This window comes from Sardina pilchardus, chromosome 3 (genome assembly GCF_963854185.1).
Source record: "Sardina pilchardus chromosome 3, fSarPil1.1, whole genome shotgun sequence".
Classification (NCBI taxonomy): domain Eukaryota; kingdom Metazoa; phylum Chordata; class Actinopteri; order Clupeiformes; family Clupeidae; genus Sardina; species Sardina pilchardus.
Genome location: NC_084996.1, coordinates 21,603,845 through 21,614,675, shown reverse-complemented (window position 1 = coordinate 21,614,675; position 10,831 = coordinate 21,603,845). Strand labels below are relative to the sequence as shown.

Below are 10,831 nucleotides of genomic sequence, written 5' to 3'. Positions count from 1 at the left end.
CCCTCTACTACCCCCATATTACCCACCTCTACTACCACCACTACCCAACCACCCCTCTACTACATCCATACTACCCACCCCTCTACTACTAACCCACCCATCCCTCTAGTACTCTCATACCCACCCCTCTACTACCCACCCACCCCTCTACTACCCCCATATTACCATACCACCTTGGCATTACCACATGTAATTAGGTCATTATTTATAAATTTGTTTACCAAATGTTTGTTTCTTTGTAATTTAAAGCAATTAAAATCATATTTGAAAAAAAAAAAGAAAGGTCCTAGTTACAAAATCTAATTTTTGCCCATTTAACTCCTCTGTTGCGCAACGTCCACATACGTGGACAGTTGCTTTTTGGGGTCTACAAACTCCATTTTACATCCGATTTAATTTCTGAAAACATAGAGTTGTTCAACACACTCTCCTGTACAGCATAATATTTTTTTTACATGATTTTGCCTTCTTTAGTACTAGCTTTTTACAGATATGCCTGGAGCATTCAGCATATGGCCATTACTGTCACTCATGTTGAATTGATGATGTCATCAAGCAGTCAATATTCCAAATATAAGATGATACATATTCTTAATATATTGCCAAGGACCTACTTAAACTGCCCTGAAGTGGATTGGTGTATATCAACATGATACATAAGTAGAAAACAGAGTTAAAGTTACTGTCCACGCATGTGGACGTTGCGCATGAAAGGGTTAACTTATCATAGCGTGTATAAAAGTAAACTTTTCTATTTTATATTGGTTATATATTATGTAATGTATCCATGCTGAGGTTAGAATTGTCAACATTTTGCGAAGAGTTTTGAAAATATATTTTTTATCTTATTTTTGTAGGCAACATTGTACCATAACATGTTAAACTATGTATGTTTTCTTATACAAAAGAATAAGGCATATTTGTTTAGAGCATATTTTTATATAGCCAGAGACATAGAAAGCAGAATTATGTAGTTTTTACACCATAATAATATCTATTTTTTTGCAAAAAAGTATCATATCATTTTCACCCGCTGTGGACCCACTGTGGACCACTATCAGTGGGAACGCCCCTCGAGGATCGAGGAGGCATGTTGTGAAGCACCTTATGTCTTCGTTGGCAAGGCAAGACTGCATAACACACCTGAGTGCTGCGTTTTCAATTTTGCACATGTGTGCTTACACACCTGGTGGATGTGATTATTCAATTTGTTCATTAGTGTGGTCATTGGCAAGCCAGGGCTTTGTAATGAGAAGGAAGTACCTTAATCTTTATCTGTGTCTAAGGTGTGAAAATGGGCTTTATGGTTTGACATTCACTGTGTGTAATGTTTTGCAAAAAGTGTGAAGCTGAATTTATGCTACTCTGTGCAGGTGTTTTGCTTCCAAAGTGTTACGTTTTGTTAATTGTCTGATAATCTTAATTTTAGTGTGTAAACGATTGGAAAAAACTGTATTACAACAAGGCAATATAAGCTAAGTTGCCTACAGGCTACACCGTACCAGAGGGGATGAAGAGGAAGGAATCACATTGTCTGCTTGTACAACTGCCACATATTTACAAGGAATAGCTCTCTTGGCTCCCTTTTGTAGTAATATCTCTTGGTTGTTTGTATGAATGTGTGTGTGTGTGTGTGTGTGTGTGTGTGTGTGTGTGTGTGAGAGAGAGAGAGAGAGAGAGAGAGAGAGAGAGAGAGAGAGAGAGAGAGAGTGTGTGTGTGTGTGTGTGTGAACTGTTGTTTGTGTGTGTGTGTGTGTGTGTGTGTGTGTGTGTGTGTGTATATTTGAGTGAGTGTACGTGGAATGTGTGTGTATGAGTGGGTGGACTGTGTGTGTGAGTGTACGTGGCCGGTGTGTGTGAGTATGCGTGGCCCGTGTATGTATGCAGGGGTGTGTACATGATGATTCATGATGTGGCGATGACGCATGCATCTTTTCTTTCTTCACTTTCTTCACTTCTTCACTGTCATCTCCTCGTCATTCTGTTTGTTCTGCTCACTTGCCGCAGCATGGGCTACTTTTCTGGGGCGCAGGGGACAGCGCTACTCTGCCTGTTTTGGGGTAAGCGTCAGCCAAATGGAATGTCATGTAATGCAATGCAATGCAATGCAATGTAATGTAATGTAATGTAATGTAATGTAATGTAATGTAATAATGTAATGTAATGTAATGTAATAATAATAATAATAATAATAATAATAATAATATATTACTGATATTGCTGCAACACAACCACAATTACATGTACAATGCTTTTTAGATGAATATGATAGTTCAATATTAATATAATACTTTCAATGGAAATATATTTTCATCTTTGTGCCAAAAAAAAAAAATGTGAAGAGTAGATCCTCCTAGGTTAGACTGGACTATATTCAACTTTATTGAGTGCAAATAGACAGACAGAGACAACAAAAAATAGTTAACGTTGAAAGAAGTAAAGCAGTAAAGTGCAGAGTATGTATAGTACATGCGTGCGTTTAGCTTTTCAGGTGGTGAAACCCTTCAATGTGGAGACAGAGGTCTGGAGACACATAAACTTGACGGCAGCTGCGTGGTTCGGATACAGAGTGACACAGCTGGACAGTACCAGGTGAGGTAGAACTTCATGGTTCAGGCTGGATAGCACCAGGTGAGGTAGAACTTCATGGTTCAGGCTGGATAGCACCAGGTGAGGTAGAACTTCATGGTTCAGATGCAGGCTGGATAGCACCAGGTGAAGTACAGTAGAACTTCGTGGTTCAGATGGACAGCACCAGGTGAAGTACAGTAGAATTTCGTGGTTCAGATGCAGGCTGGATAGCACCAGGGGAGGTACAGTAGAACTGCGTGGTTCAGATATACAGTAGGCTGTCACAGCTGGATGATCGCTTTGTCTCTACAGTATGTACAGTAAAGTCATTAAATTCGATTCAATTAAAAAAACTTTATATATCCCCAAGGGGCCATTTCCTCAGGCAGGCATAATGAAGAAATAACATAACATAAAATACATATAATACAGGACCAAAGAAAGAACAGGACATACAGGGGCGGGGGGTTTTGAACCCTACAGAAATGACATTGTATTGTCTATTAAGTAGAATTATTCAATGTCGTATTGCATTTGAAGTGACCATGATGACATCCCATTAACTCATGACCTGCCACATGGCTGCCTTGTCTCTAGGCTGCTGGTGAGTTCTCCACTGGAGCAGTTCAGAGAGAGCGGGAGAGGGCGCGTCTACCAATGCCAGGTCTCTACGGGCTCCTGTGCACCTCTGCAGATACATGGTGACTGGACTTTCACTTCCCCTTGGGCTGAAAATAAGTCGGTTTTGCTATCTCTATTCTGTTCTGTTTTTCTTATTTTTATTCTTTCTATGTTATGGTTGAGTGTTGTGCTTTGAGAGCAAAGATTAACCGGAGTCAAATCCCTGGTTTGTTTACGCAAACCTGGCCAATACATTCTGATTCTATTCTGTCAATGTGTTTGCAGACAATGCATGACAAGAAGTAGATGAGTGTAAAGTGAAAATGTCACCTCTTTTTTTTTTTATCTAAACATGTAATTCCATGTGACCCTGTTACCGTCCATACAGTCCATCACTCAAAGAGGTCATTGTAAAGAACGGGCCTGACACCCCCCAGCCTGCACTGCCCATATATATACCATCATAGCCATCATTCACAGAAAACAGCTGAGAACAGTCAGTTCTTCTTGTGTCATTTCCAGGCTCATGACTTTGCATACTTCTGTGTTGAAACAGCTCCTAGCTCTGCAGTCAACCTGTCCTTGGGCCTCACGATGACCACGGGAGAAAATAGCTCAACTGCAGTGGTAAGAGCTAATCAATAACCCTCAATCTCACAGGGAGAGAAGAGAGGATGTTTGTTTTTGAGGGTCCGAATTGACATTGAAGGATCTGAATCCTTCTTGTTCTCTCCCTTCATCTGTCTCTGTCTGTCAGGTTTGTGGCCCTACCATCCCCAAAGAGTGTGATGGTCTCACTCTGTATGGAGGAATGTGTTTCAGCATCAGCCAGAGACTGTCAATTAGTGACCCTTTCCCCCCAACTCTAAGAGGTATAAGATCATCACCAATCAATCAATCAATCAATCAATTAATAAATCAATCAACCTACAGTATGTCTCTCTCTCGTCTCTTCCATCCAAAAACAGATTGCCAACAAGGAATTGATATAGTCTTTCTCCTAGATGGTTCAGCAAGCTTGTATGATCATGAATTTATTACAATGAAGCAGTTTGTCATCAATCTTATCAAGAAATTCATTGCCAAAGACACACAGGTGGGTGAGAGAGACAGACCCACAATTTATTCATCTTCTTTTCTATTCTCTGTACCTTAATCATTATTATTCATTATTTCTGCCAGGGCAGAATTATTGTCTGTCATGAGGCCCAAATGTTCCAACAGTGCATGACTTTACTGTCACGTTTCCCTTTTAGCTGCTGTCAGTGTCTGGATTTTTGTTGAACTTATCTGTCCTTGTTTTTGCAGTTTGCCATTGCACAGTATTCCAGTGGGTATGAAGTTCATTTAAACTTTGAACAATTCAACAAACATAAGGAAGCAAAAGACTGGGAGAGAGCGGTACTGGACATTGAGCAAGAGATGATGCTCACCTATACTGCCAACGCCATTAACACCACTGTGTGAGTCGTACGCTATGCTAATGCCATCAACAGCACTGTGTGAGTCGTACGCTATGCCAACACCATTAACACCACTGTGTGAGTCGTACGCTATGCTAATGCCATCAACAGCACTGTGTGAGTCGTACGCTATGCTAACGCCATTAACATCACTGTGTGAGTCGTATGCTATGCTAACGCTATTACTGTAACACCACTGTGTGAGTCTGCTATGCTATGCTAACGACATTAGGCGTGTTCAAGTTCAACTCCAAATGACCTCTTGCAGCAGCGAGAGCTGCCGGTGGCAGCAGGGGAGGGGATACAAACGCTGCTATGAAGTTGTACACTCTCTACTTCCCGTAGTCTAGACTTGACCATGTGACGAATCACGAGGCACGGACCTGCACAGACCCTTGTGGATATGAGGAGGTATCTAAACACCTGCACATACGTCAGGGATGTAAAAGCCAATTAGGGCAAAGACCTGACGTCATGAAGGCAGGGTCTAGGCTCCGCTGCGCTCCGCAGTACCTCCAAAGCTGCTGCTCCGCTGCGAAGCAGCTGCCTGGCCACGCCTTGCTCCCACGATAAGTTGAGGCCATGTGATACCGACTGCCGAGTCGAAAACACACCCATCTAGACCATCGTGGACAGATTTTTAACCACGCGCATCTTGTGCTGCGCAGCAATCTTGAACGCGCCTATTAACACCTGTGTGAGTCATATGCTATGCTAACGCTATTAACACCACTGTGTGAGTCGTACGCTATGCTAACGCCATTAACACCTGTGTGAGTCGTACGCTATGCTAACGCTATTACTGTAACACCACTGTGTGAGTCGTATGCTATGCTAACGCCATTAACACCTGTGTGAGTCGTACGCTATGCTAACGCCATTAACACCACTGTGTGAGTCGTATGCTATGGGGTTTTTTTTACCTTCAAAATGATGAGGGATTTATGGCAACACTTCCCTTCAACTAGGCTATTTATAAAGCCTGTTGTATAGCCCATAAAGTGTTCAGAACTAAAAGATTAAATAATCGTGGATCTATACATGCCAATAAAGTTTGTTTGAAAATTAATTAAGATGGAGATAGATAGATAGATAGATAGATAGATAGAGAGAGCATATTTCTAGCCTGGGTTTTCCCATCCTGCCTTGCACAGTGATTTCATTCATGCTGCTAAGGCAGTCTGGAAACTACCGTCCTAATGTTTGACTGAGATAGGGGTCCAATCACAGAATAGGGGGGAAAGCAAGACCATGATGAGCTATGCACAGACACATTTGATAGACATCCGTGGCGCCCAATGAATCAAATACGAGAAAATGAACGTCTGCTTGCCAGACCACGACTCATTTGAGAAGTGGTAGGCACTTGCCAGGCTAGGATATTTCTGTCTTCAGCTGGCTTCTCCCTGCACAGCTTTGAAGTGTTCTCCAAGAGGGCAGGGGCCCGGCCTCACGCCAGCAAGGTTCTACTGGTCATCACTGACGGCAAGTCCGATGACCCAGAGCACCTGAACTCGGCAATCAAGAACGCAGCCAAGAAAAAAATCACCCGATACGCAATTGGGGTGGGACCTTTCTACATTTAAAATACTATTAAATATGATGTCATTTGGCATTCATAAACATCATGAAGTATTTAATTGTCATATTGTTGTCTTTATATTATTAGGATACTTTAAATAGGCTAAGGTAAACCATTTCACATGCAAAGCTCCAAACTCCAAATGGCTAATGATTTGAAAGCTGAAATATCAATTACTGATATACTGCACTTGCTTGCTGGTTCTATGCTCACAGTTGAAAAGAACAGTTTATACAGCACAATGTCATTGAATATATCAGAGGAATAATATGCAAGCTATCTTGGAGTGTCAAATGTGTAAGCTGTTGGCTAGTTAGTCTACTTTATTCTCTTTACTTAATCCCTCATTTTTTGTTACATGTGGCTATTTTTGGTGACGAAAATGTAGGCTAATACTACGTAGCATAGTATCCAACAACACTCAAAGTAAGGTCTGCAGAATCACCACCATTATTTGAAATGCCATTTCCACCTTGGTGTCAACCATCTTGGAATTGTACAGGTTGGGAAAGTTTCTGAAGCCGAACTTAAGATCATTGCATCCAAACCAGTGGAAAAGCACATGTTCAAGGTGTACAACTTCCAAGCTTTGGATGGACTGAAGGAGACTCTGGAGAGGAACATCATATCCATAGAGGGTACGCTACCTAGCCTGACCAGCCGGGCCCACATGTAGATGGGAACTCACCGTAGGCAGGGCTCAATCGGAGGGGAAGGATAAACAGTTGTCTTTCAAATTCCCTCTCCGCAATAGGATAACGCTAAACAAATCATCTTCTTGTTTCCAAGTGGCAGGATGCGCAACCTTCCCTCTCCACGCAATAGGATAATGCTAAACGAATAATCTTCTTGTTTTCAAATAGCAGGATGCGGAACCGTTGCAACTTCACCAGTCACCATTATGTTAAGCCCGCCCAACGACTCTAGCCTAAATGTGCTGTGATTGGTCCGGTGATTCTTCCATTTCTAAGCTCCCTAGCTCTATGGATTGTTGCTAGACTGCCCCGGCAGCCAAATTAGATTTGCTGCCGCTAGGGGCGTTTAGATTTCTAGGCTATACGTTTCCCACAAAGACAGCCAGAGCTAGGGAATGACAAAGTAGTGGTCTGGGAACATACTGCCCCCTACCCATACACAACAAAAATACATTTCAAATATATTTTGAAATATATGTAAATATTCAAAACAAATATATTTTTGACAGCTAGAATGCCCATTTTTATATACTCTCTCACACACACACACAAAACAAACTGATTTGAAGTATATTTTCACAATTTTTCTTTAAAATATGAACATATAAATAGTAATATAAAATAGGCCCAAAAATATCAAATATATTTCAATGTATTTTTTTTCCTGTATGGGTACATTCAAAGTTCCCCAACCATAGCTGTACTGGTAGCGGCGGGGCAGGGTGCTAACACCTAAAGCCATGGATTTGATGGCCAAGCTGTTCAGGCACACTGAGAGCGATGCAAATGTATGTCTGATATGTTTAAGTGGCTCTGGAGGAAGGCATCTGTTCAACAAACATACTGTATGTGAATAAGTTAATTTATCAGAGGATCTGGCCTCTGGCTGTGCTTTTGATCATATGTTATCTGGTTGGTACTTTTAGGAGGTGGTGGTTCTACAGAGTTTGAGCTGGCACAAGAGGGCTTCAGTGCTGCACCGCTTCCAACTCCTGAGGTAAAAAGGAGAACTACTCAAACTTAAAATCTTCAAACTGCACCGTGGTTATCATTAAATGAGTAAATATTTCACTTATATACTCATCCTTATCCATTAAAAAAGAAAATAACCAAATAACTGAAAATATTACAAATTGTAATTCCTTTTGGCCTTTCCCCATTGTTAGGGAGGCATTGCGCTGGGTTCTGTTGGAGCATACCAGTGGAGAGGGGGCTATCAGAAGTACACACCCAGCGGAGAAGACTCATCTTTTCATGCAGCCAACCTTCTGGAACCACACGGAGATGACAGTTACCTGGGTGAGGATGGATCTTTAATACAACTCCAAATCAGAGGAACTTGGGACGTTGTGTAAAATGCAAATAAAGACATAATGTGAGTCTTGCAAAATGACATAGGCAACATACAGTATCAGATGTTTTTTACTATTTCATGGAAAATGTATGCCAGTCATTTAGGCTACTCTTTGTATGTTTTGAGGGTATTGCAACTTACGTACATATCCTGGGTAAAGTTCAAGATGTTTTTTATTTCAGAGGGTATAACGCTCATGTCACACCCATGTTCTAGGCTATTCTTTGGCCCTGGCCATGAGGAGCGGTCAGAGCTATGCTGTTCTCGGCGCGCCGAGGTTCAGGCATAAAGGGCTGGTGGTGGTCTTCCATCCTTCTGGACATCAGACGAATCTGGAGCAGAAGGGTAAACAGGTAACTGAATTCTCTGCACACACACACACACACACACACACACACACACACACACACACACACACACAAACACACATGCACACACTCTTTCTTGCTCTCCTTCAGTCTCAGATCGGGGCGTACTTTGGAGCAGAGGTGTGTGTGGTGGATTTGGACGGAGACTCCAACACAGATCTGATTCTGGCATCTGCCCCCATGCACACAGAGGGAGAGAGAGAGGGGAAAGTGTTGGTGTATCACTTTACAGAGGAGGTAAAATCTATTTGTATAAAAAACGAAATAATTACTGGCCACTCAATAATTATAACAACAGCATATGATGTATGTTTTCTTTAATGTATCATGACAATGTGGTATTTAAAAATGCCTAAAATACACACAAATGTCCTACAATGGCAACTCAAGGACAGGTATATTACAGGTTATGTTGTGTACTTATGAATGGTTTTGAATGCTTGAATAGTTTAGTAGATGTTTATGTGTTGTGTGGTGTTCTCCCAGGGCTCCATAGAAGAGCCTGGCACTGGCGTGTCCCTGCTGGGGCTGGAGGGTCAGAGGGGGAGGTTCGGCTCGTCTCTGGCCAGCCTGGCTGACCTGAACGGGGACAGGATCAGGGACGTGGCCGTGGGAGCTCCTCTGGAGGATAACGGACAGGGCAGCGTGTACATCTTCAACGGGAGGAGAGGAGGAATCAACCCCACCTACTCACAGGTGAGAGAGAGAGAGAGAGAGAGAGACAGACAGAGAGAGGGTGAAAATCTTTTTAATAAATCTTAATAAATAAATCAAAATGTGTACTTTAGGTTAACATGATTTAATGTTGTGCATACTGTAGAATACAATACCGTATACAGTATTACAAAATATTACAGTCTAGTATTATACAAAACACATTCACTAATAGAACTAACATTCACTACTCACAAAAAGTCAGGGATATCCGGCTTTCAGGTGAAGTTTCAGAATGGACCTAAAATCCACTATAACCTTTATGAGAAGTTAATGACCTTCTCTACATTTTTGAATGTGCATGTTCAACAGTTCAATGTTTCAGTACTTTTTGTACTGAAACATTACATTTCCCGAAAGCCAGATATCCCTTATTGTTTGTGAGTAGTGTGTTGATCCTAATCTAGTGTGCATGATGGATGGATGGATGGATTTCATGGATTCCATGGCAAGTGTAGAGACACATACATGAAGAGATGATGCCATAACCTCTGTTTATCTCCTGATTCCCGTTCTTATTGTCCTGTCTTCCTTTCTCTTCTCCCTTTATCATCTTGTCCTCCTTTTCTGATGTCTCTCTATCCCTCTCTAATGATGACAGAGGATTGTGGGTTCGTCGGTGCGGTCCGGTTTGCGGTTCTTTGGGCTGACCGTGGCCCAGTCTGCTTTGGACCAGAGTGGAGACGGGCTGCCTGACATCGCAGTCGGGTCCAAAGGAGCAGTTCTGCTGCTCAGGTTCTCACACACACACACACACACACACACACACACACACACACATCGCAGTCGGGTCCAAAGGAGCGGTTCTGCTGCTCAGGTTCCCATCTCATACTGTATTATTGTGACACACACTCTAACATGTACAGTATGTAGACACACAAACACACACACACACACACACGCACACACACACACACACACAGACACACACACACACACACACACACACACACACACACACACACACACACACACACACACACACACACACACACACACAAACTAACACTGTAGTATTGCAAGGGAGTGCAAAACTGCTGAGAGGGAATATAAAAGTAACTAAAAAAATATCACAATGACCATTAGGGGGCATCATAGAGTTTCACTATGTCCTCTCTCTCTCTCTCTCTCTCTCTCTCTCTCTCTCTCTCTCTCTCTCTCTCTCTCTCTCTCTCTCTCTCTCTCCCTCTGTGTTCCTCTAATGCATATCGTTCCAGGTCCAGACCTCTTGTTTCCGTGGAAACTGAGGTGTTCTACAGTCCTTCTAAAATCTCCACCAGCATCTTGAACTGCTCTGCACAACTCGGTATCAACGCCACGGTGTGCTTCCTCATGTCAAAGGTCGCCCCAGGCTCCACAGGTCATTCTCCAAACAGTCCGCCAGCCAGATATGACGCTTAACGGCCTCTTTTTCTCCTCAGACCCATCAGATTTGTGTTCAGGAAGTGACCCATACCACTACT

The 10,831-nt window shown here is 42.3% G+C and overlaps 1 protein-coding gene across 1 annotated transcript in view; it reads left to right on the top strand.

Moving 5' to 3' along the window:
- The first annotated feature begins 2,008 nt into the window (after window positions 1-2,008).
- Window positions 2,009-10,831, top strand: part of LOC134075940 (integrin alpha-M-like) — a 22,914-nt gene continuing 14,091 nt past the window's right edge. The window contains exons 1-16 of the mRNA XM_062530967.1: window positions 2,009-2,060; window positions 2,484-2,592; window positions 3,169-3,272; window positions 3,749-3,819; window positions 3,950-4,064; window positions 4,161-4,288; window positions 4,501-4,655; window positions 6,070-6,220; window positions 6,740-6,875; window positions 7,859-7,929; window positions 8,099-8,231; window positions 8,503-8,639; window positions 8,745-8,891; window positions 9,141-9,350; window positions 9,970-10,103; window positions 10,586-10,728. Of these exons, the coding sequence (XP_062386951.1) occupies window positions 2,009-2,060; window positions 2,484-2,592; window positions 3,169-3,272; window positions 3,749-3,819; window positions 3,950-4,064; window positions 4,161-4,288; window positions 4,501-4,655; window positions 6,070-6,220; window positions 6,740-6,875; window positions 7,859-7,929; window positions 8,099-8,231; window positions 8,503-8,639; window positions 8,745-8,891; window positions 9,141-9,350; window positions 9,970-10,103; window positions 10,586-10,728 (1,996 nt within the window). The remainder of the gene's footprint in view (window positions 2,061-2,483; window positions 2,593-3,168; window positions 3,273-3,748; window positions 3,820-3,949; window positions 4,065-4,160; window positions 4,289-4,500; window positions 4,656-6,069; window positions 6,221-6,739; window positions 6,876-7,858; window positions 7,930-8,098; window positions 8,232-8,502; window positions 8,640-8,744; window positions 8,892-9,140; window positions 9,351-9,969; window positions 10,104-10,585; window positions 10,729-10,831) is intronic.